General features: G+C 37.2%; 3 protein-coding genes across 3 annotated transcripts; 2 read left to right on the top strand and 1 right to left on the bottom strand.

Moving 5' to 3' along the window:
* Positions 1–1,245: 1,245 nt before the first annotated feature.
* On the top strand, positions 1,246–6,637 carry LOC145581839 (protein FAR1-RELATED SEQUENCE 1-like). Its single transcript, XM_081638869.1, has 3 exons — positions 1,246–1,456; positions 2,706–3,241; positions 6,160–6,637. Coding segments are annotated over exons 1-3 (732 nt in total). The 5' UTR covers positions 1,246–1,455; the 3' UTR covers positions 6,355–6,637.
* Positions 6,638–7,384: 747 nt separating this feature from the next.
* On the top strand, positions 7,385–9,379 carry LOC145581838 (protein FAR1-RELATED SEQUENCE 5-like). The gene is made up of 3 exons (XM_081638868.1): positions 7,385–7,513; positions 8,030–8,454; positions 9,143–9,379. Coding segments are annotated over exons 1-3 (618 nt in total). The 5' UTR covers positions 7,385–7,512; the 3' UTR covers positions 9,335–9,379.
* Positions 9,380–17,968: 8,589 nt separating this feature from the next.
* Positions 17,969–26,666, bottom strand: LOC145581837 (uncharacterized). Its single transcript, XM_081638866.1, has 12 exons — positions 26,591–26,666; positions 26,322–26,417; positions 25,221–25,349; positions 23,759–24,610; positions 23,315–23,447; positions 23,153–23,223; positions 21,574–22,738; positions 21,163–21,464; positions 19,955–20,061; positions 19,072–19,216; positions 18,390–18,542; positions 17,969–18,287 (listed from the first exon to the last, which is right to left on the bottom strand). The coding sequence occupies exons 1-12, from the start codon at positions 26,627–26,629 to the stop codon at positions 18,153–18,155; spliced, it is 3,327 nt and encodes a 1,108-aa protein (XP_081494992.1). The 5' UTR covers positions 26,630–26,666; the 3' UTR covers positions 17,969–18,152.
* Positions 26,667–26,763: the final 97 nt, after the last annotated feature.

Genomic DNA, 26,763 nt, shown 5'->3' with positions numbered 1-26,763 from the left:
AATAGGGGAAATTCCTGTTTCTTATATTGAGAAACGAAATTTGTTTCTCATGGGGGCATTTTGGTAAATAAATCAACAATTTTTTTTTTATTTTTTTTATTTTTTTATTATATTGGGCTTTACAATTGAATAAAGTTGTTGTTTTATTTACGAAAATGTCATGTGAGAAACAAAATTTGTTTCTCACTATAAGAAACGAAAGTCGGGTGATTTCAATGTAATAATCTGAACCTTAATTCAATATAAATGGACCAGACTGACCTGAGGATTGTATGCAAACTATGTATAAGACTAAATTTCAACTACATCAATGCTTTCTAGTTTCTAAGACTCTTTAGAGAGCCACAAGGGCGGGGTGAGAATCGATACCAGGATCTTCTGAAAGCGGAAGAAAAGTTCTAACCACTTGAGTTATCCTTCACTTGAGCTATCCCTCATTATCATTACTCTCTAATACGTTGTTAAACTATTATTTTAAAAATTACTCTCTAACCACTTGAGCAATTGAGCTATTACATTAATGAACGACATCAATAATCAAGATGTATAAAATCAAATACTGGAGTTTAAGTAGAATGAAAAATCTTATATCATCGACAAAGAGTTAGATTCCATGAGTTAGATTGCAATTGATGTTGGATGCATACATTAATATTAATTCATTACGTCTCTTCATGAACAATCTACCTAATTAGATCACTATAAGGTTATCACATTTTTGGCAATGATTTCCTAACAATAACTACTCCATTTGTTTTTTTTTTTTTTATAAAACCTTTACGATTATGCCTTCTTAGGGGTGTAAATGTACTAGTCGAGTAGTACCTTGTTCATGTACTAGTTCATTTAATATAGGCGAGTAAAAATCTGTTCAACCTCGGCTCATTTAGTACATTGTATATTCGCGAACGGTTCGTAAATGGTTTATTTATTAAACAAGTTGTTAAATGATAGTTTCTTGAACGAGCTTAAAAATAAACGAGCTTTTCTAATAAACAAGCTTTGTACTTTTGACATTTAAAAAATCTCAAAATTAACTTAATAATTATATCTTAATTATATATTTAAGAATCAAATTAATAATTGTAAATAAATCAATATTTGTTACAAGTAATGTGAAGCGACCATTTTTGGCAAATGTTACGACTTGCGAGTAATATGAAGCGGAATTAGTACATGTTTTCCTTTTTTTAAAAACCCCATCATCGCAATATCGCATAACTTGCACGGCTGCTGGAGACTGGCTGCTTCAATCCTCACGTGACCTATCACGTGCTATCCAGGACCAAACATACCCTGTTTTCTCTCTCTTCACCTCCTCCCGTTCTCTCTCTAGACCAACATTCATCCAACGTCTTCCCTTCAAAACCAACCAATTTTTGAATTGATTTCATTGAATTCGTTGACTCACGCAATTTTCAATCTTTTCTTCACCCTTTTTCATTCACAGAATTAAGTAAGTAATTCTTAATTTTAGCAAATTTCTGGGTTTTTTGTGTTATTGTAGGGTTAATTTCTTTATTACATTTTAATTTACTGCTCATACTACGATAATTTTTTTTTTTTTATTTTTGTGTAATTTTGGTTCATGTTATGTTTAATTATTGTTGGGTTTGTACATATTATTGTTTGATCAATTTCTTCTGTAATGAAAAATTCATGGGTTTTGCAACTGTATTGATTATGAGTATCATCAATATATAGGGATTTGTTATTTAGGTATCTGGGTTATTTTTATATTGCTGGAATTTTTTTATTTTTTCCATTAATTGTTGCATTTGATTTGTTGTTGAAGAAGATGTTTGTGACTTTGTGTATGATAATTTTATGGTGGAGCTAATAAGTTGTCTTCATTGTTGGGAGATGGTAATTAATTTTGTTTAAGTATGGTGAGGGCTTATGTCTTGAAAGCCCGTGTCTTGTCATTATGGTCGGTGTTATTTTGTACTCTCTCCGTTTCCAAATGTTGTATGTGTTTGCTTCTAGCATAATAGCCGATTAGCCGTTGTACATATTTAAAGATCAATATATTGCACTATATAAAATCATGAAAAGATAATATTTTGAAACCATGTTTGACATTTCCTGACAAATCTAACTAGATCCCACGTGTGTATATTTATTATGTAAAAATTGATGAATACTCATAGTCAAAGTTACACTCTTTTAATGGTAAGTATGAAGAACATTTATAAACGGACGAAGTACTATGAAGATATGCTAGTAAAATCGTGATCGAGTACTTTTCCCCTCTAGTGGAACTAAAAGTCGTTTGCATGGATTAGGGATATCTCGGAAAACTTTGTCATATATCTATAAAATTGTACTCCTTATTAATTTATTTCAGAGAATTTTACTTTGTAGGCTTCCTAATATGCTGTTACGGTGTTACCTTGATGGAGTGACAAGACTAGAAATGGCTCAACTATTATTAAGTGTCATTGAGTAAATTCATGCTATGTTATTAGAAATTAGCATTAGGACAATATAATAATTATATTCGGATGGTAGGTATATATCATAGTGAACCACCTACCTCCTATTGTAGATTTGTAGTTGGCTGGTTTCAACGAATTACTTGTAGATCTTTAGATGAAATTAAATTTAACTTGAATATTTATAATTTATGCCATAACTGTCGCTTCTACATCATACATGGTCTATATTTTGTTATTTATTAATTTAGAGAGTTGATTGTGATGCAGTGGATTTTGGGGTTGATGGAGATGTTGATGGTGAAGTGGTGGGAAGTTCTGCAGATACAGAGGGAAGGGTTGGGGATGAAAATGATATGGGAGGAAGTTCTGTTGAAGGGGGACAGAGCCAAGATGATAAAATGAATGAGGAGTTATCTGAAAAGGAAGTTATCCCCGTCGGAGAACCAATAAATGAGCCTTTTGTGGGGCAAGAGTTTGAATCAGAGGCGGCTGCTCATGCATTTTACAACACATATGCTACACATGTGGGATTTGTTATACGAGTTAGCAAGTTATCTCGGTCAAGACGTGATGGTACTGCTATTGGCAGAGCCTTGGTTTGTAATAAAGAGGGTTATAGGATGCCCGACAAACGTGAAAAGGTTGTGAGGCAAAGAGCTGAAACTAGGGTTGGATGTAGGGCAATGATTTTGGTAAGGAAAATGAATTCCGGTAAATGGGTGATCACAAAGTGTGTAAAAGAACACACTCATCCTCTAACGCCGGGAAAGGGGCGAAAAGATCTTATCTTTGAGCAATACCCGGTAAGTTCTTGGCTTCTCGCCTCATCTATTTAATTTTATTAACATTGCCATTACTTTTTGATTAGCTTATTTTGGTATCATATGATGTAAGAACACCCTAATTAATTCATGTAAGATTCATTATTAATATGGTGTCTCAATAAAAAAATAAAGAAATAGAGATACATTATTATGGGGCTATCTAGATTTCCTATCTACTGCATGTCATCCATCATCTGTAAGTAGCAATAGTATTATTATCTGTAAGAAACATTTTGGCAATTGACACTGATTAATATGCTGTCGAAGTAGTTATTCTGTCCTGTGCTGAAGTATTCATCTGTTTCAAGGAAGTATGCTTTCAAAGTTTCAAGTATTCATCTGGTTCAAGGGTTTGCAAAGTTAGAAACAAAGACTTAACTATTTTTTGTATTTTTACTTTTTCTATGGAAATAGAGGGGGGTTTTGTGTGTGTGTGTGTGTGGGGGGGGGGGGGGGAGATGTTTGTTGCTTGATTACCTTCACTTTGTGCTGGATTTTATCAAGATGCAATTTTGGTTATTGTTAGCTTTGTCTAGAGTGAGCTAATGTTTGGATGAGAATTGAGCTTGTTCTAACTGTGGCGTTGATAATCTAGCTGGAAGGAGTAGCTGTTCTGTCCCTTATTTATTTTTCAGAATTGCCTTAAGCAGTCTTGTTTTGAGATTTTTTTTTTACAAGATTGTTTTAAGAATCTTGAAAGTTAAATGTTATCTGGGATTTGAGGGAGATCAGTATATATGGTGTATATGAGATGATGTGGAGTTGTGGACGAAATATTTGGAATGACATGAAATCAGGGGACAGAACTTCTGATTCTGATTTGGTGGAAGCGTGGAACTAAGAGCAGCATGATAAGTTATAGCATATCCTTTGATAATGGAGTTTGAGATGCCATTGTCGAAGTTGATTGTTTGAAGGTTGCTGCAGCACTGAAGCAGGCTATGATTGGTCATTATTTGGGAAGTTAGCCATGAATTTGTGGGACTTTGCTAGGAGTTTCAATTTCTTTAACTAGCTTATGTAAAGAAAATTGTGAACAAAGTTAGTATTTCACTGTCTTGGAGAATGAGTGGGAAGTTTAGTGGTAAACTGGTAACTGGTGAGGATATATGGTGGAAGAGGGTCCTAATGAGTAATGAGCTTCTTGTATTCTTGAAGATATCTAATGTAAATGGTTTTCCTTTTCTTCTGTCACATAAACGATAAAATTCATTACTTTTTGTCTGGTGTGGAGATGCATTAGCTAGCATAATTGAGGCCTGTCTTGTTGCTGTAAATGGTAGGTTCTTAATTGTATCTGATTTTGGAAGGCCTTTCTGGGAAAATGATTTTGGAGATATAGAATTGGTTGTGTGGAATAATAATTTATTATTTTTGCAACAAAGAACTGTATTGGTGCCATGTTATTTTCTGCAGCAATTTCGAGTCTTATATGCGGAAACCAATTGAGATTGCTACAAGATTTTTCAGATGCCTAGATCAATGTTAGACTCTGACAGTTGTGTAACTACCAGTGTCCTTGGGTTTATGCCATGTAATTGCCAATAAATCTGTGATAGACGCTGGGCTTCTTTGTTCGGAAGTGTAATTTTGGTATTAAGATACGCTAGAAAGATCTGATGAGGTTTGAACCACAGATTTAATATGCTTGGAACGGTTATGATAGTGTTTTATCTGAAGGCCAGAGCAAGTGTTTTTCATATGGCCATTTTGCTTATTGCTTTATGCTTGTGTGCTGTGTTACTTGGAATTGTTTAAATCACTGAACATGTGGTGGTTATATGGCATCAATTGGATAAGGGTTTATTAATACCTCGACAATCCGATGTAAAGGAGAGAAAAAGGATGGTAAGAGATGGAAGGTGAAGAAAAGTAGGTTTAGCATGAATTAGGATTTGCTTCTTGATCTTTATTATGTAGACAAAGAATCTCATATGTCTTGGTGTGAAAATCGGGAAAGCATATGATTTCTGGATGGTTCTTGATTTCTTTTTAAGTGGCAGCAACATTAGTTGGATGAGTTAGAATAAATAAAGACAAGTATGTCAAACTGCTACTACAGTACAGTGTTGCATTCATTTTAGTTATCTGAACAAAAGTAATGCCCCTGAGAAAAGGGGGAAGGGGGAAAGGGAGGGATATTAGAGTTGTGTTTATGGGAGGTGCATTGCTATAATCATATGCAATTTTGGGGTTGAGGAGCAATGTATCTTTCATTTCCAAATTCAATTTATGCCATTGTGCTATTTGGCCTTTTTTTTTTGTCTCCTGCACATGTAGTTGTGCAAGTTATATAGCTATGACAGGTTTTATCTTTTACCTATGCTAAATAGCACAAGAATTTGATGGCCCGATTGTTTTCATATCTGCCATGGCCCATAGGTTTCTAGATTTCTACTTGCTACCAGGAAGCATAGGCTGCCAAATAAAAAAAATGGGTTGTTGCTTTTAAAATACTTCTTTTCTATCTGACAGTTGGCTGTGGTGTTTGATAATCTTAACGTATTTGGGTTCAGTATATATGATCTCTCAGAGGCCTCGTGAAAAGATCAATATTATTGGATGAAATGGTCATGTACTGAATCTTCGTATATGATTTGTCTTTGATAAACCAATCCTCTTTCTTTTTGCCTGCCTTTGTGAGGTGTGAACTGAGTAGAAGTACTGAAGTAATAAAAAGGACCCACTAATTAAACTCTGATTCATGTTTGGTGTTTTGATGGCTTCTTATGTTTTTAGTTATTGTTTCATTTCAAGTGTCATGTTTTTGGCTTATGATAAAAATCTTAAGAACAGTTGGGTCTGGGTATGAACTACGAATACTTGTCTCAGTTTCAAAAGAAAGAAAAAACAGAAACTGTTGTGCTTTGTCTAACCATTGTGGTGCTATTTTGCAGAATGAGCATGACAAAATTCGGGAATTATCCCAACAGTTAGCTGTTGAGAAAAAGCGAGCTGCCACATACAAAAGGCATCTCGAAATGGTGTTTGAGCACATTGAGGAACATAACCAGAGTCTTTCAAAGAAGATTCAAGATATTGTAGGCAGTGTTAGAGAGTTTGAGTCGAGAGAGAAAGAGAACTGTATATAGTATTTGTTGCTCTCGTACTTTTACATTGTAGGTGATATCCAAAGATTAAACACATTGGAAATTTGTGTGCAGAAATTCTGTGAAATGAGGCTGAAATTGTGTAGTTCTTTTTTCCTTTTTCGAGACCACGTTTTTTAGAACAGCTGTGTTGATTCTTAAGCTAACAATCATTTTTACAGCATGGATAGCTCGGAACACTTCTGCATCATTATAACTGGTGATTATTGTAAGACTGAGCTCCTCATGCTCCCCTTTTCGATAAAGAAATATGCATCTTTGTAAATTGTGTATACTGTGTACTTATCGGCCCTTGAATTGCCTGTGAAACTCGAGATCAAACAGAAAAGCAACATTCCTCAAGTTATTTCTAAGCAAATTTTCTCTCTATTCACCAAATCCTTTGGTTATTTACTGAGCTAGCTAATTGCAGTGCAACACAATAGCTGAAATAGTGTGGATCAAACACCTTGTAAACCTTAATTGCCTAATTGGTCTATTACTCTTTATTTCTTAGGGCTCCTTTCGAATTTCCATTATTTGATTGCTATCTGTTCTTTGAAAAATTAATCAAACATTTTGATAAAACATGATGATCTAAATATAAGGGATCAAGAAAATGAAGCTTTTTTTGACAAATTTCTACAATGATTTTAAAAAATTTCGTAATAGATTTTAGGTTGTGATAAAAAAAAAAAACCTTTCACTAAAGCTTAAGAAAAACTTTTGTATAATTGTATTGGAAAATTTGCAAATTGCAGCCATTTAAAGTTAGTATTTTACAAATTGCAGTCATTTAAAAAAAATTGTAAATTACAGCACAAAAGCTCTTATAAATTATAAATTGCAGGCCGATTCAACTTTTTCATTGGTTTACGTGTTGAAAAATATTCGATTAAAGTTTTATGAGTCATTTTAGTCCTTAAAACTAAATTGAGTTTGAAATTAGTAAAAAAAAAAAAATAAAAAATAACGTAACTGCCACCTTTTACTAAAAAAAAAATTCTTACACCACCTTTTACTCCGTGAATTTGTTCACTCTTCGGTCTTTAGTGAATTTGTTCTTCCACCTTACTTCTCTATTCTCTTCCTCCATATCTCTTTTCTGCATTGATACTTCCTGAGAAGCCGAAAGACTTGAAATTTTCATTCGTGTACTAAAGTAAGTTACCAATCTCTTACAATTATGCTTCTTATTACTCCATTAACATCTTTAAGCTTTTTTAATTTTATCATCTTCACTGCACATTTATAATTTTAACCATGTTTGATCATCTTCTAATACTTTAATTTACATGGGTTTTTTTAGAATAATTACCCAAATCTTATTAACTTTGGATAATCTAAATTCTGGGTATCATAATAATTTGCAATTTATGGAATTCGTATATGTAAAAGTAGTTAAATGTGGGTATTATCACCAAAAAAAAAAAAAAAAAAAAAGGTGTGAAAAATGTATACTTTGAATATATTTGTTGGTTTTCTTTGATTTAGTACTTTACTCATTTGTTAATCCCACAAATTCACTGCCATTTTTTCAATTATAATCCAATTATTGGTTATTTTTGTGATAATTTTATCAATCATGTGCAATCCTATAAATGTCCTTTACTAATTTTGGGGTTTAGTTGCATGGTTGAGTGCAATTCAAATTCTTATTTTTATGATTGCTTCATAGTGGAATCCGATGAAGAAGCTGGTGAGTTTGAGGATTCAGCTAGGGAATCATTGGATATTGGTGAAGGAGATGGCGTCGTTGAGCCATATGAAGGTATGGAGTTTGATTCTGAAGAGGCAGCTAAGGTTTTCTATGATGAGTATTCTAGGAAAGTAGGATTTGTCATGCGAGTGATGTCATGTCGTCGTTCAGAGGTTGATGGGAGGATATTGGCTCGTCGTTTTGGATGTAATAAAGAGGGATATTGTTTAAGCATTCGTGGGAAACTTGGTCAGGTCAGGAAACCAAGGGCTAGCACCCGAGGGGGCTGTAAGGCAATGATTCTTGTGAAATTAGATAAGTCGGAAAAATGGGTTGTCACGAGATTTGTTAGAGATCACAATCATACATTGGTGGTTTCTGCAAGGGAAGCTCGGAAAAAAATGGTGAGTTTTTGCAGACAGGCTAACATCTTGTTTACTTTAAGTATGGTGGTGAAAAATGTTTGCACTGAGTGTCTAGACTAATGTGCTGTGATGGATGGTTCTGTTGTTTCTTATTCTTTCTTTGTGAGCTGCATTTGAAATCATGAATGCTTGTGTCACGTTGCTCTTGTAGATTTGATTTTATTCATTTGGCATAAATGCAGTATTTTAGAAGATGATATATCTTACACTAGCTCATGCTTTTGTGAATTCTGTTTGTGTAGTCTAAATTCTTGTGTGTTGATTTTGCTGAATTTCTGATCAGTGAGTGTATTTATCACTTAAATTGCAAGAGGTAGGTTGAGTCCATGTGATTTGACAATGATTTGGGTTTCCCCATTTTCATTTTAGCCATTTGAGGATGTACTGCTAAACAAAGTTTTAATGAATTAACCGCTGAATTATTAATGCAAGCATCTTGTGTGATTCTCTTAGGAGAATCTATGCTGTCCTTGATTACAACATAGAAGTATAGAACAGCCATTGTGCACATTGTATCCTAATTATGCTCTTCATTCATGAGTACGATTTCATTGGTTGGCTAAATGCTATCATGAGTTATGCGGTTATGCCTGATGCTGTTCTTGAAAAACTTAGATTTTGCTAGTAAAAATAGGGTATCTTATGCTTTTTCTATGGTTGCTTGTAGGATGATAAAGATAAGAAGATTCAGGAGTTGACTGCAGAGTTAAGGAATGAAAAACGTTTATGCACCTTGTATCAAGAACAATTGTTTGCTTTTATGAAAGATGTTGAAGATTACAATGCCCAGATAAGTAAGAAAGTTCAAGCTGTTCTTATCAATCTTAAAGAAATTGAGAATCAAGAACCAAAGCCTTAGCAACTGTGAGCAGTATTAATCTTGAAGATGGTAAGCTATACATGCATCAATCCACTTCTCTTGTCTTAATAGTTTTTATTCTTCCTTTTTGACTACACGGAATAATCAAATTTGGTTCATGTTAGCCGACCCCACTTTTGGGATTAAGGCTTTGATTGATTGATTGATTGATTTGACATTGCATCAAGGTATTGAATACTTGTATACTTCTCTATAGTTCTGTTACTCATACTAGTCATTTTACCTCATTTGCCAAAGTTGGATCCTCAACACTTGGTTATTGGTATACTCAACATTTTGTTTTCATTTTGGAAATTGATATGGTTTTATTATTATTTTTTTCAAAAAATGAAATAGCCAAATACCAAGTTGATTCAAGTGTCTGACAAGTTAAACCAGTACGGTTCAACTCTTTATGAAATTGCCAAATGGAATATGAAATAGTCTTTCAGATTGACATAATCCAAAAGATCCATAACTGTTGCATATCTGTGTATTCTAACATTGTGACCATCTATGTTGACTGACACCAAATACTTTTGAGTTTAACTATAGAGTACTTAGTCTTGTGCTCCTAATGGTGAGTGGTCTACAAGCTAGTTGATTGATCAGGGCTTATGTGCTATTATTAGGATAAATTGATTGAATAACCTCCGTTTGCTATCTTGTTAATGTATATATAGAGATTAGAAAGTCTGGGATGGTTCAAGACCTTCAGGTGGATAACAATCAGCTGATAATCCGGCATCCCCCACCTTGGTGATTAAGTGCCAAGATGTTATTGGTGGTAGAGTGATGCTGCAAATTTGTGAGGTGAAGATATGAAAGTTGAAGATAAGTTATATGAATGTATTTATTCATATATAAATCTTGCAGGATAGGTATTCTTTAATGATGTTGCAGTATATAATATCAGATTCACTCTGTTATGGACTACTTACGGCTACTATAATTTGAACCATAAATTAAGAGAAGGAAGTTTGATTCTTGATTACTAATGGATAAAGGAGTTACAAACAATAGCTTGAGGCTATCAATCTCACCAAGTAGCTTGAGGCTACTACTCTCACCAATTGGTTAACACTCAATTTCTGGATAGTTTGCTCCTATTACAATTACTACTCTTATACTAAGATGGTCACAATGACCTTGAAGCTTAACATGTGAACTTAGCTAATTTAGAACAACATGAATTAACATTACAATACCAAGATTGTTTTCCTTTCCTTCTCTTCTTCTTAATTACTTTTGTTACTAGTTCTTTGTTGCTAGTGTTAGTGTTGACTCAAACCTCTTCAAGTCCCTTGCTGCTGCTGACCTTGTGCTTCGGTAGCCGCGACTTGACTTTCCTTGACTATGGAACATACATTGACTTGTGCTTGTGACTTGTTGCTCTTGGACCTTCGCTTGTAGACTTGCATAGGACGGTTAATGGGCTGGCCCGTATGATCCATCACATTACCCCCCGGCTGAAGATTCACCTTGTCCTCAAGGTGAAACGCCGGAAACCGATCAGCGACCGTTTGCCCATCCTCCCAAGTCGCCTCAAACCGCGGAAGCCCCTTCCACTTGATGAGGACCTCCACTGTCACGCCTCCCTTAGTTCGCCGATGTCGAATCTCTAAAACCTCTTCTGGCTCCACAACTAATTCCAATTCAGCTGTCAACTGATCAGGCACCGAAGGTTGAACTGGGATATCGCCCACCGCCGATTTCAATTGGGAGATGTGAAAAACAGGGTGTATTTTGCATCCTGGTGGTAGTTTCAGCTTATACGCAACCTTGCCCACCCTTTGTATTATCGGAAACGGCCCATAAAACCGAGGAGATAGCTTCTCATTTGGGCGTCGAGCCAATGAACGCTGCCGATAAGGTTGGAGCTTGAGGTACACCTCTTGACCCACCGCGAACTCACCGTCGCGCCGCTTCTTATCAGCTTGTGACTTCATGATTTGTTGGGCCTTCAGCAAATTCACGCGCATCTCATCCAATATCAAATCCATCTCCCTCAATTTTTCCTCTAAGTCGTCCACCGGAGTACGGTTATTGCCAATTCGCCAGAGCTTCGGAGGTTCCCGTCCATAAACCATCTTGAACGGCGAAACCTTGGTGGCGGTGTGTGGCGCCGTATTGTACGAGTATTCGGCCCACGGCAGCCACTGAGCCCAACTTTTAGGTTGATTGGCAACGAAACACCTCAAGAAGGTTTCCACCACCTTGTTCACGATCTCGGTCTGACCATCGGTTTGGGGATGGTAGGCCGTGCTTCGGAGTAGCTTCGAGCCTTGGAGACGGAATAACTCTTGCCAAAAAATGCTCATAAACACCCTATCCCTGTCAGATACAATCGTCGCCGGAAAACCGTGGAGCCGCACCACCTCTTTCACAAAACATTCGGCCACCTTCAAAGCATTAAAAGGGTGTTTGAGACCGATGAAATGACCATACTTCGAAAATCGGTCCACCACAACCAAAATCGCATCAATCCCCTTCGAATTTGGAAGTCCTTCAATGAAATCCATGGATATGTCTTCCCATACCGCCGTTGGTACCGGAAGTGGTTGTAATAACCCCATCGGATGTTGTTGAACTACCTTGCTTTGCTGACAAATTGCGCACCTCCTCACAAATTCACCGACTTGTTTTCTCATTCCGGGCCAGAACCAGTCCCCGGCCAGCCGCAAATATGTTTTGACTTCTCCTCCATGGCCGGCGGTTGGTGTACTATGATACTCATGAAGAAGCAGGGGAATAAATGATGAAGACTTGGGCAAAACAATACGACCCTTATAGAGAAGCCTTTTTCCTTCTAAACTAAACCCAGCAGGACCTTCATTGTTGGACTCAAGGCCCACCATAATTTATTTGACCCACAAATCAGCAGCTAACTCTTCTTCTAACTTAGCCCAATCCACAGATTGTGTATGGATCATGGTTGCCATTTGGGTCTCGACCCGAGTCATCCTCGAGAGGGCATCTGCAACCCGATTCGATGCCCCGGGTTTGTATTGAACTTCAAAATCGAACCCCACAATTTTTCTCATCCATTTTTGATATTCCCCACCCACTTCCCTTTGTTGGGTGATGTATCTAAGACTTTGTTGATCGGATCGTACGATGAAATGTCGACCCATGAGGTAGTGCTTCCATTTCTCGATAGCCATACACACGACCATCAATTCCTTCTCATATATTGACTTGCCTTGCCCCCTAACTCCGAGAAGCTTGCTAAAATAAGCTATAGGACGCCCATCTTGCATAAGAACGGCCCCTAAACCGAACCCGGAAGCATCGGTTTCAAGTGTGAACACCTTATCGAAATCCGGCATCACCAATACCGGGGCCGTAGTCACAGCAGTCTTGAGCCGTTGAAAGGCTCGACTTGCATCATCATTCCACCCAAACGCATCTTTTTTAAGTTGAGTGGTGAGTGGACTTGCAATTTGGGCATAATTGGATATAAATTTTCTATAATATCCAGTCAGCCCAAGAAAGCCTCTTAGCTCCTTAAGATTCTTTGGGCTGGCCCATTCCATAATAGCCCTTACTTTCTCATGATCCATTGCTACTCCTTGTTGAGAAATAGTATGACCCAAATATGCCACTGTTTTTTTTCCAAGTTCACATTTCTTAAGATTGGCATACAATGAGTGCCTTGCCAACACCTCCAATACCATCCGTAAGTGCTCCTTGTGCTCCTCCTCATTGGTACTATAGACGAGAATATCGTCAAAAAAATACCAACACGAACTTCCGCAAGAAAGGACGAAATATATCGTTCATGAGTGATTGGAAAGTAGCCGGGGCGTTAGTCAACCCGAATGGCATTACCAAAAACTCGTAATGCCCCTCATGAGTTCGGAAGGCCGTTTTGTGAGTATCTTCGGCCTTCACTCTAATTTGATGATAGCCGGACTTTAAGTCCAACTTAGAGAACACCGTTGCTCCATGCAACTCATCAAGGAGCTCGTCGATAACCGGGATCGGATATTTATCCGGCACCGTTTCCTTGTTAAGAGCCCGGTAATCGACGCAAAATCGCCAAGACCCATCCTTCTTTTTCACTAATAAGACCGGGCTTGAAAAAGGGCTTGATGATGGTTTGATTATTCCGGCCTCTAACATTTCTCGTATCAACCTCTCGATTTCATCTTTTTGAACATGGGCATATCGGTAAGGACGGACACTCACGGGGTTACTCCCGCCTTTCAACACTATAGAGTGTTCATGTCCTCTCAAAGGTGGCAAACCTTGAGGCATATTGAACACTTCTTGGTATTCTGCCAACAAATCACAAAGGAATGGGGGTACAAGGCCCACTTCCTTAGGCCCAACTTCATGCTCTACTTGGTTAATTTCCACCAAGAGCCTATTTCTTTACTTGCTTATAGTACGTATCATAGCTTTGAGGGAAACTTGAGTCTTCTCAAGTGTAGGGTCGCCGATGAGGACTACGGGAACACCGGCCACCGTGAACTTCATCTCGTGAGTTTTCCAATTGGTGGCCACCACCCCTAATTTTTCTAGCCATTGAATTCCAAGGATTATGTCGGCATTGCCCAAACCAAGTGGAAGAAAATCTTCCACCACCATGACACCACCGGTTAATTGAAGTCTCACGCCTTGACATACACCCTTCCCTTTCACAGTGTCTCCGTTACCCAAAGCTACCCCAAATTCTTCACCATAGGTCAACGGAATACCCAACTCCTCTACTACCTTGATAGAAATGAAGTTGTGAGTCGCTCCCGGATCCACCATGACTATGACTTCTCGCCCCTTCACCTTGCCTTTCAACTTCATCGTTTTTGGGTTGGAAATTCCAACCACCGAACATAGAGACACTCCCACGGTGTTTTCTTCTTCGGACTCCTCCGTCCAATCGGTTCCGGGCCCTTGACTCTCATCCTCCTCGTCGTAGTCGGCCGCTAGTAATACACTCAACTCCTTCCTTTTACACCGATGCCCCACTCCCCACCTTTCATCACATCGAAAACATAAGCCCCTAGCTCTCCGTTCTTGAATTTCAGCGTCAGTCAAACGTCTGGTCAATGTTGACGACCGCGAACCGCTAGCGGAGCTGGTCGTGGTGCGAGCTACTGTTCCGGCCATGTTGATGGACCCTTGAGATTCTGATCCCTTAGTCCACGATTTTGCTGGGGTATTGTGATGGGGCAGCCCATATGTTTGGACTAAGCCCAGCCCACTACCTCTGAAGCTGCTGTTGTTGTTGAATTGTTGATGACTGGTTTGGGCCGGCCCAACCCGACTTGGCCCAATCCCTCCCTTCTGCCCAAAACACACTCTATTTTTTTCTTCAATTCTGGCTGCTAATTCCATGGCCTTCTCTAAGGTTGTTGGATTCAACATCCTCAGCTCCGACTTGAGGTTTTCCTTTAATCCATTAATGAATTGACCCAGCATAAGGTCCTCCGAAAGTCCGGTGAGTGGCGCCGCCAACTCGATGTACCGCCTCCGGTACTCCTCTACCGTCCCCACGTGTTCCAAGGCGAGCCACTGCTCGTAGAGGGTGCCGGAATGGGAGGGTCGAAACTCACTGAGCATCCGATTCTTGAGATCCGTCCACCCTATTAACGGCCGTCGCTTTTGCTCCCACTGATACCACTTGAGTGCCGGACCATCCATGGCTACCACCGCCGCTTCCATCTTTTCTCTAGCCTCCAAACGGTAAAAATCAAAAAACATCTCCGCCCTTAAAATCCAATTATCGGGGTCGGTCCCCTCGAACACCGGCATCTCCAGCTTCCGGTGCCGCCACTGATTTTCCCTTCCTCCAGCGCCTTGACCCAAGTTTTGTTCCCTCCACCGATTCTCTCTGGATTGCGAGCACTCTGCTTCTTCTTCGTTGAAATTTCAAGGGTGTGGTATAGCCGCCACTATCGCGCGTAATTCCTCCTGGAATTTCAGTTGGTTTGCCCTATCTTGTTCCTTTTCCTGGTTGTGTTGCGTGCGAAAAAGGTCAAGTTGACTGTCGAGTTTTCTAACGGCTTCTTCTATGGCTTTCTTCATGTTTTCCTCCTGAACATTCAGCCGTTCTTCGATCGTCGCTAGCTTATCCTCGACGGCGTCACACCTCTGGCTAGCTGATTGTACCATTTTCTCTCTTTTTTTTTTTTTAAAATGGATTGCGGTGGTCGGACTGGTGGTTCCGATCTCAGGCAGCCCGCAAGACCGCCTGCTCTGATACCAATTTGTTATGGACTACTTACGGCTACTATAATTTGAACCATAAATTAAGAGAAGGAAGTTTGATTCTTGATTACTAATGGATAAAGGAGTTACAAACAATAGCTTGAGGCTATCAATCTGACCAAGTAGCTTGAGGCTACTACTCTCACCAATTGGTTAACACTCAATTTCTGGATAGTTTGCTCCTATTACAATTACTACTCTTATACTAAGATGGTCACAATGACCTTGAAGCTTAACATGTGAACTTAGCTAATTTAGAACAACATGAATTAACATTACAATACCAAGATTGTTTTCCTTTCCTTCTCTTCTTCTTAATTACTTTTGTCACTAGTTCTTTGTTGCTAGTGTTAGTGTTGACTCAAACCTCTTCAAGTCCCTTGCTGCTGCTGACCTTATGCTTCGGTAGCCGCGACTTGACTTTCCTTGACTATGGAACATACATTGACTTGTGCTTGTGACTTGTTGCTCTTGGACCTTCGCTTGTAGACTTGCATAGGACGGTTAATGGGCTGGCCCGGATGATCCATCACACACTCTGTTGGTGCCTTCTGGCGTGTTTATCTGTAAATAATACTCCCTTAGAAAAATATTATTTACATCTTACATAGTTACATGGAGTACTAAATTGGGATATTGTAAAAAAGTTGCCGCCTTTCCAAAAATAATACTCATAGATTATGAATGGTTTCCCATGATATAGAGGGAGGTGGGTGGGATTCAACTTGTATACGTTGTATGAGTTGTATCCTATGTTGAACTTGCAATTTTTACGAATTATGATGATGAGACACATTTCCAGATTATGGATTATCTTTGATTCTTTTATTATGCTAATCATGAAACACCATGAGAAGCAGGAGTTGAGATTTGAAACTAGCATTACTCTTCTTTACTCTCACAGTTTTCCTAGATCAGGCTTTGCCATTGTCCAAACTTCCCCTTGTGTGTGTGTGTGTGGGGGGGGGGGGGTGGGTGAGTGCGTGCGTGTGTTGAATAGTGAGTTGCTCTAGTTAATGACCTAAGTTTTTGGTATGTGTTGCCGTTGGCTCATTGCCAAATTCATCTTATGCATCACTGCAACCGTTTCACGGGTGCCATTTGCTCAACTATGTAATTACTGTAGGGTTTTGATTGTTGGGTGGGTGGGTGAGTGAGTGCGTGTGTTGAATAGTGAGTTGCTCTAGTTAATGACCTAAGTTTTTGGTATGTGTTGCCGTTGGCTCATTGCCAAATTCATCTTATGCATCACTGCAACCGTTTCACGGTTGCCATTTGCTCAACTATGTAATTACTGTAGGGTTTTGATTGTTGTAGATGCTAACTAGCTTAGTTGCTAAAGATTTATTCTATAAGGTGGTATCAGAAGCCAATACTTTTTGGCTCTATTGCCTAACGCTCCAAGGTCTTGGGCAACATTTTGGTTAGAAAAGGAAACAGAGAGAAGAAAGAGACATAAATTTGCGTAAAATTTTCTACCAAGAGAAAATTAGCCAGAATTATTTATTTATTTTCTTTTATAGCAAAAATATTTCATTGATTAAAAGTCATACGACATCTACGATATAGATTCAACGTTAACAAATACATAAGATATTGAATCAAATAAAATTTTCCTTCGTAAAAACTACGATCTCCCTCGAAAAGAGGAGATAAACCTTGTCTTTCGAAGGAGGTCAAAAAACCCTTTCGAAGGAGATCAGAAACCCTTTCTTTCGAGGGAGAAAAGTTCCTCCCAAAAGGAGGAATCATTATTATAAAACCTAAAAAAAACTTAAAAGAAACTAGGATTGGAGCTTTCCACCACTTAAAACTGATGGAAGCCCCTTTAAAATTCAACAATGGAGGTTAGGGTTTTGGAGAAAGGTAGGAGGAGAGAGGAGAGGTTTTTTTTTTTTTTTTTTTTTTTTTTTTTTTTTTAATCTTAAAATTAGCCAGAATTTGGGCTTTCTAATTATTGCTATTCATCTATATTTACATTGTACTTTTGGCTTGGGGTTTGAAATATAGTGAAGATTATGAAAGTTTAATTTTATTAATTACATGAACATTAAATGAAGAAAACAATTAAGAAGAGAGGGAATCAAGGCAATGACAATTATACATCTGTTTTCCTTTATATGCATCACTTTAATTGATACCGTACATGTACAAGTACACAATTTTAACCATTAATATCTAAATTTATTTTAGTAAAATGTAATTCTTAGAAACCATTTGACTTAATGGAAGCATAGAAAAAATTGAAGCTTTTATTTCTGAGTGGAGGAAAATTTAGTAAATTACCATCCTCAAAAGCACTCAACTCTTCCAAATGTCAAACATAAAATTTAAATATCATACTTTGGCAAGCTTGTACTAAAATTTGGCACTCTGAACAAAGATTCATGAGTAGCTCTTTTCAGTTGGACATATATAAAATATAATACAGTATATTTACAAAAATTACATTTTGTGCAATCTAACTATCTCAGGGACTGTAAAGCTCGGGAACTTCTATTCATTGCTATTGAAAATAATTAAGATTGAGAATATTTAGCTATCTAAAAAGACTCTTCAAGATAAAAAGATTGAGTTTTTCATGATGGGATCATAGCTCATATGATCAGATCTCTTGACTCCATTCTGGTAAAACGGGTACATCTGAATTTCTGATTGCTCGTGAATTAGATGAATGGTGATTTTCCGTCAAAGGAAGTAGCTTTCCTTCAAATAAGCTGTTTGTGATCCATCTTGCTGGCTGCAACAAGCACACCACAAGCAAAATGACATGAGTTAGTAATAAATTAAAAGGCGGATAGAATATTAGACATTGTATCAGGCATGGTAAACTAATACCAACCATAAAAGAAAGTTTCTGCTCAGAGGCACATCTCTTCAGGAGACGGGTTGCACGATTTTCATCCTCAGCAACAACAGCACCAAGAGAAATCTTCTTTTTCAGTAAGCTCTGGACCAACCATTGTATGCTTTTGTACACATGACCTCGTCCATGCTGAAATGGCATAAGAAGCAGAAGTTGAGTCAGACTGAAGGTAACTTGACTGCGTACAAGAAAAACAAAAGACCATTTACTGAGGCATGTGTTTACTCTCCAATCTAGTATTCAATTCCTCTAATAAGAAAGAAATTAGAATGATTTCATGATACGAATTATTAGATAACAAGCTGCAAACAGATTTCACGCATGCTTTTGATTGGGAAGGATCTCTGGATCATATCAAAGTGGTATCACTGCTCAGGACAAGAACAGAGGAGGAAACAATGCTGAGGATCATACTGCAAGTTTGAGGTTTCAGATTTTTTTAGTAATTGTGATGCTCTGAGTCCTATTTATTTTACAGAATGATATCATGTAAATATGAACAAGAATTATGACTTAAAATCTATAAAATATGATTACAAATTAAAAGTTATTAACATTCAGAAAAGAAAAGACAACACGAGGGTCACTAGTTAGATATACAACACCATGCCAACCCAGTATATTTATTGCTATTGCATACTGCAAAGAGAACTTTTACCTTGATAACTCTAGCAAACTTGGTACAGAAACTAGGAGTTCCATGCAGCATAATTCCAACTTTGTCAAAGATGTAATCATTGTCATTTTGACTAATTGATTTCCCGATTTGGTTCTGCATCCTATTATTAGATAATATTATGTATCTGTCAATACAGCAAAACAAGCGTGAGTTACAAAATTATCGTTCAAAATAAGGAACATAAAAAGTACAGATAGTAATAGGGAAAAGGCCAATAAAAATAACAATGTAATGAAGTCAGTGGCTTATTATGTTTTTAAAACCACAAGTGTTTGCACCTTTAAGGTGAGGGTCAAGGAAGAGATTGAATAAAAGGAAAAAATACTAGCATATGACTGAATAATTATGGTCTCGAGGAAATATTACAGTATCATAATGATCACTACCTAGTCATGCTAGATTCGGAGAAAGCTACACCCTAATATTATGGATTAGGAGAAAGCCCCACCCACACACGCACGCGCGCGCGCACACACACACAGTGGTCAACGCTGATATGACCGAGTAGTAAGACATCTAGGTGATTATATACCAGGCAGAACTATTTCCCAAACTGTATCAAAATCAAGGCCAATCCTAACTAGCATTAAGTCCATCTTATTTTACTCGATTATGCTATCGGTATTAGTTTCCATTAATGTGTATTAAGAGTATGGAAGAGTATGCATCTAAAAACGCACTGTTTTGTGAAAAATGAGTGATATTGGCTGGGTTGGGGTCATTAACACATAGATATTATTACACCACCAAAAAAAACACACACTTAGATAGACAGATAATAAAAACATAATAGGTAAATGGAGAAAGAATGAGGAAGAAAGAGAACAATTATCACAGCTGGCATGCAAGGTTTACAACTTACTTGTCAGGAGGCAAGACAGAACCAACTCTAATTGAATTATATGCCCAGCCAACTTTAAGCAAGAAGGCATTCACAGCACAGCCATACAAAAACTTTGTTGTTTGCAACTGCAATAAACACAAATGAGAATTTAGAAAACGATGCATTACTAAAGACTTCTGACATGCATAGGTATTCATGACTACTGGCCTCAAATAATTGACAGCAATTGCAAGGAAGAAAAAGGAGGGGTCAAGCAAGGGCTGTCATCGAGGATGAACTTAATGCAACAGTATGTCTCAGGATAAGGCTTTTGCTGACACTGTTAATACCATATTAGATAGCAATAAAACTCTGACAGTAATCTCAGTTTCAAAAATTAACTGCAGAGCGTAGAATCAGCTAATTATAACCCAAAAAAGCAACATCAACAATTGCAATTAAAGTGATAAATACAGAAGCCTGTTGCAGTTGAATCACCATCAGGCTTTTTCATTTACAGAAGACTGGAAGAGGAGTGAAGCTACAGTCCTTAAGGCATCGTGCCAAGTTTTACAGAAGCCTGTTGCGGTTGAATCAACATAAGCTTGCAAGAAGGATTTTTTTTTTTTTCCATATTCTTAAATTAGACCTAGCAACTTGGTACGAATGCTAACTCAAACCAATTAACCCAATCTGACACCCCATTTAGAGCTGAAAATGATAATCTGGACTTGAGCCAAAAAACAAAATGAACTCAAAGTAATACGAAATTACCTTGACTCAATATTGACCCTTCCTAGAGCAATAGAGAGAAACAGATAACCCTTGTTCAACAAAGAATGTCCACTCACCCAAGATATAAAAAGTTCATTGGACTTGTTTGCAATGACTTGTCCTTAATGGCCACACGAGAAGTTTAACTTTGGATATATGTTTATTGCAGCTCCTATGTCCACTAAATACCTTTATGAGATGTCCAAAAAGCATCATGGTAACTAATCCCTCTCTCTCGCAATTTTTTTAGTTTTAATCTGTCCACTATCTTTAATATAAAATTCCTACCTCATCCAACTGAAACCCTTCACAGGAATGCCTAAACCTAACAGGAAGGTTTTTTTCTGGACGAAGGGAAAGTGAGTAACTTAGACTTTAGAGAAACCAAAAATACTTTCAAGACACTACAAAGTATGTTATTTTTTGATGAAAGAGAGTAATGAAAGAATTACAAAAAAATTTAAGAATCCAACCTTTTTTGTGCACAACACAACAGGAAGCCTTTCGGCATTCAATCTCAAGGATTTTCTCCTTGGATAAGGAGGTGGAGCAGGAATATCAGAAAGGACCATTCCACCGTGTTTCCTCAGTAATCCTTCTATTTCCTTTTCTTTCTTCTTAGAAAAGCCTGTTAGCAAAAAGTCTAAGCCTTGGAAAATTGCTCTCTTCCTACCCTTTATGCGACATTTTGTAAGACGCTCTTTTACTTCTTGAGATACAGTAACATGCTCATGGTCACTATTCTCAGGCCTATATCCCAATCTGCAGCTTGACCCTAATCAAAATGTTATTAAACAAATTTAAAAGATCCAAAACTCAAATATAACTATGCAATAAAGATCCAGAACTCAAATATAACTATGCAATGAACTGACAATACTCACGATTTTCACAAGTGCGCATTCTACTGAGATTTTTTCCCAATTGAACTTGAGGGACTTGAAGTTGGAAGTCAACATTTGAAAAACGAACTCGCTTTCTCGTAGGAACATCACCTTTGAGAAGATTTACAGATTGATCTTGAGGGATTTGTCTAAACTTGTGACAAATTTTATCTGGAGCTTGATCTTCCAATAGGTTGGTTGTTGCGAAATCGCTAACATTAAGTTTAGGAGCTTTAATCCTTTGTATCCTACGACATATTATAAAAGGTGATGTTGGAATATTATCAACATTAACCTGGAGCTCCACTTCATTCATTTCAGATTCATCTTGCACCAGTCTTGCACATACATTTTCAACATGATTTTCCTCTCCAGTAGAGCATTTAAATACAGATTTAACAGGTAATTGTTTTTTAGACCCTCCTAAGGTGTTGGTGCAGCTTATGTATTGTTCAACTGGTAGCAGCTTCATCTCTTGAACTTCCTCATTACTTTTGGCAGAAGCACAGTTAGATAGGGATCTCACAGGCAGTTGTTTTGTTGTATCCTTGTCATTTAAGGGGTTGGAGTCAGCAACCACCCTCAGATCATTTTCTCCAAAGCTCACAAACCCACAGTCAAATTTTCTCTTAAATGAAAATGCAGAATTCCCTGGCATTCCAGTACTATAGGTCTTGAGAGAGGTCAATTGTGGGCGAATCAGAGGATCAGGACCAACATCATCACAATCTAACATATTATGCTTCTCTCTTCCAACAGTTTCATCATTAGGATCAGAACTTGTCTGGGCTATTTCCATACCAGTTGGTAAGTTTTTGAAAGCATCAAGATCTCGATGATCATCTTTGTTATTTTTGTGCAGAAAGAAATCACTGGTTTGTGCAGAAATGCTACAAGGAACAGTCGAACAAAGAGGATCAATAAATGATGCAGAATCTTTTACGACTTCCTGACTGACAAATGCCCCTTCACTAACTGTCTTGCACGAATCTTCAAAAGGTCTTCCAGATTCTACAGGCTTTGAGCAATAATGTTGATGATGCACAATAGAGCTCTGATCAGGAAAAACATCCATGGATTCTGAAAGATAACTTGTCTCACCAACAAAGAATTTGGGTACCATATTTCTCCCCTTTGATTTCAGTTGACCAAAAGCATCTACTTCCTGTTGAAAAAAGGGAGCAAACAAGGAGGAAAATTATTCTTGTTCTTCTTCTCATATTTCCTTTCCTTTTCTTTACCTATATACACATCTCCCCCTCCCCCCCCCCCCCCCCCCCCACACCCTTTTTTTTTTCAGTTGTCCCTCACTCCCTCTTTTCTAAGAGTAGATGATGAATAAAGAAAATCCAACATACTCAAAGACAAAATCTTGACTCTTTTGAACTAACAAAAGCTTAAGATATCAGAATAATAATTTTTTTTTTTAAATGTTTACTTTCCCCAGATTAAGTTGAAAAGCATGATATGCCTTTTTTTTAAAATCATCTTTAAAAGCATCACAGTTCTAAAGGGTAAAAGAATTCAGTATTCCAGATTGAGATAAAAATAAATCTCTTTCAAATATATGGTGCATTACCGTTCCTGTCCAGCCACCAAACCAGCGACTCTGAAATCTGCATGATGATCCGTCCTTAACCTCATTAATGTCTGCTAACAAGAAAGAAACAGGTTTAGATAAAGCATTCACAATGTTGATAGTTTTGTGATGGAGATGATGGAGGCACTTTTGGAACTTTACCTGCATAATGTGAATGCCATATTGTAGATGTAGACTCTAGTGTTCTTCTACTTAAATGCTGGGACTGAGGTATAGATTTTAATTCTAGTTGATGAGGGAAGCCATCTTCATGAGCTATATCATTTTTTTCTTTCTGCAGATTTACACAGTATAATTAATCCAAATGTTAGACTTTCTTAAGACAAGACAGGGGAATAAAAGTAACAATTTTTTTTTTGTATGTGTATTAGTTTTTAGGGGGGGGGGGGGGGGGGGGGGAGGCATGTGTAGCATGTTTCCAATACATTAGATGTGTATTATTGGTTATAGTAAATTCAGCAGCAAAATCAAATTGCTCTATGAATTTTCAAAGACGAAAAGGATAACATACAAATCTTAAATTACATACATAGTGGTGAACAAAAACACTAGATGAATGGGGAGAAAAGTCCTGTTATCAATTACCTGTAATGTCTGCTGATCATCTAAATTCCCATTCTGTGATTGATTTGCAAAGATCTCAAGGGGTGGGTTTCTACAAAACTTTTCAAGCTTCTCATTGTCAGATATTTCAGCTGGCAGATCCTTCGATTTATTTGTATCTGGATTAATGTCCTGAAGTTCTAATGCAACACAGTTGTCAAAATATATTTCTTGGTCTTTCTGCCATTCACATTGAACCTCTTCATCCTCTCCAGGAACTTCTGACATGGGAGTTTCCTTGACTCGAGATGTAGACAGATCATTAAAAGAGGTATTGTCCAAACTACTGATAAATAAACCAACATCTTTAAAAGCATCTTCCATGTCAGAGTCACCTATATCTGAAAGGCTGTCAGCAGAGTTATCAGAATTCTCAAAACAATATGAGAAATCTTTTGATTCAACTAGCCGTGCTTGCTTCACTCGAAGAGCAACTTCAATTATCGCTGAAGTAGACAAAGCTTCTGAAAAAGATCCACTTTGTACTACATTATGTATGGCTAATGCTTCTGATGCCGCAACAGATAGTTCCACGGCATCACTAATGTCATCGTCTTCAGCAGAATTGGAGTTTAGAATCTCTAAAGATTTCTGTCCAGCAGCATTACTTAATGGAGTTTGGTTGGTAAAATTTCCAAAGTTTTTGTCGCTTGAAGGAGAAGGAACAATATTCATTTTAGGAATACCATGGCCTATATTGCACTCACGCATTTCACTTGTGTCAACTAGAGCTAGTGCAGAATTAAGCTTGTCATCATGTGAGGTATGTAAGGGTGGGTTGGAAATGATCGATGGAGTTCCATCTGTTGAAAGATGCAGGTTAAAATGCAAAACCTGCTAGAAAGAAAATAAGCAAAACAAAAACTAAGACCCAGTATATAAGGTGGGAAAATAGATACAAATGTACACAAAAACAGATCAGACAGTTGGTGTTAATCTCCTCTAAATCTGATGCATTGCTACAGAAAAGGCGCAAATTGGACAAGAAGGCTGATAAATTATTTTGATGTTTTAGTGGAATGCGGAAAAGGGTTTGGTAAGTTCAAGGCTTCAAGCTGTCATAAAGCCTGAAGAAAGCAGAAGACTAAAACTCATTCTGTCATGCATATATGGCCAACCAAATTGGTAAAGAGTAATAATTACACCACGTAAATCATTATTCTACAACTGGAAACAGAAAGTACTGTGGTACAAAAGAACATATAATAAGTGTTGACCTATAAGTCATAAACAAAACAATGAAAATAAGGTATTGCTATGAATAAAATATATGCAGGAACAGAGATCATACATCTTTTTATTTTTTGGAAGCAGATATATCTTCAAAAAAAAAAAAAAAAAAAAAAAAAGAAACACTTTAATACTCAGTAGTCAGTAATTCAGTACTATAGCATCCCAAGTTGCAAAATATAATACCAATTGTTTAAAAGCTTTTAAAAAGCACCTTTTCACAAGATGTAGCGAGGGTAACTGGCGAGCTTTCTTCTCCAGATAGATATAACTGACAAATGTATCTGCTATCTTTAATTGTTGAAAGGTTGGAATCTTTGACTTGGTTATTTTCTCCCACATTCTGCGTTTTGCAGCAGGAAACTTCAATAACAGGTACGCATTCTGGAAATGCTTATAGTAAACACAATAGTTCATTGTAATAATTGTTGACTAAAACTATATAGTGCAACATAAACATCATCTACAAGTACCAAGACTTAATGCAACCAACTGATCCAGACACCATGCATCTACAACCAACACACGACCAGATTGAACATGAAAACAGAATTTGCGTATATGACATCTAGCAAAACTGTACTACTACTCTAGCATTAAATGTTCTCGTTCAATTTTCACAAAAATAACATGAGATCTTGTAATTTAAGCCTGTGTTGCCGAAAACAAATGATCAGTAACTAAATATAGAACATTTAAAGCTTTTTTCTCTAAGGCATTGAGAGGCTTCAATTGGCAAAATATTCTACTCCATATTCGTGAATGTAGTATGAAGATCAACATAAGCCTGCCAAAAAAATACAGGCGATGAGAGACATGAGAATAGTATAATCCCACTATGTTGATTATCATTCTTAAATAATTAATGGTTCATCATATTGCGGCTTCCGATGTCTAGTTAAAGAACATAATGTCAAATTTGATGTTAAACAGAAATTTACCACCTTGTAGCTACATCCTACAATTCCTAGAAACACCCATGTACATTACAATTGAACTAACTAGATGACAAATCAAATACTACTTCATTCCCTTAAGACCATGATCTAACAACACCCGAACCGCAAATCAATAATCCAGTCACTGCCAACGTATAACTACACATTATTAAAAAAAACTATAACCAAAATAATCAAACAAATTCAAACCATTTTTCTTTATTCCAAACCAAACATGGATCAAAACTCAACAAACAGCAGTCTTTACCCCCATATAAACAAACATAATCAGCATTAATAAAAGTAATTTGCAATAAAAATAATTGTAGAAATTAAATTAAAATCCCAAAAAGGGGGTAAAATTAAATTATTGAAACCTGAAGAGAATGGCGGGAGAGTTCTTTATCATCCAAATTTTGAGGTGTTGACGCTGAATGATTAGGTTGAAGCCATGCCGGAAGAAAAGCTACATCCTGTAAAAAAAAAAAAAAAAAAAAAAAACGTAAATCAAATTAATTTTCAGAATTTAGGGTTTATACAAAATCATAAAATTGCAGCAAAAATCATTGGATAAATTAAAGAGAAATGGGGATAATAATGATGAAAAACAGGAAGAAATGGTAGAAAGAAGAGAGAGAAAGAGTACGTCGGAGAATTGAGGAGGACGGAAGGGGAAGGTTTCCATGGTAGTAGCAGTGGCGGGGAGACTCAGACTTTGGCGCCAAATTACTAAACTACAAATGAAGTATGAGTGTATTATAAACTTATGTACTCCCTCCGTCCCCAAAACTTCGATCCTTTTGGTCTAATTTTAGTATC

The sequence above is a fragment of the Chenopodium album genome, chromosome 15, assembly GCF_948465745.1.
Source record: "Chenopodium album chromosome 15, dcCheAlbu1.1, whole genome shotgun sequence".
Classification (NCBI taxonomy): Eukaryota; Viridiplantae; Streptophyta; class Magnoliopsida; order Caryophyllales; family Amaranthaceae; genus Chenopodium; species Chenopodium album.
This window is presented reverse-complemented; position numbering and strand designations above follow the sequence as displayed.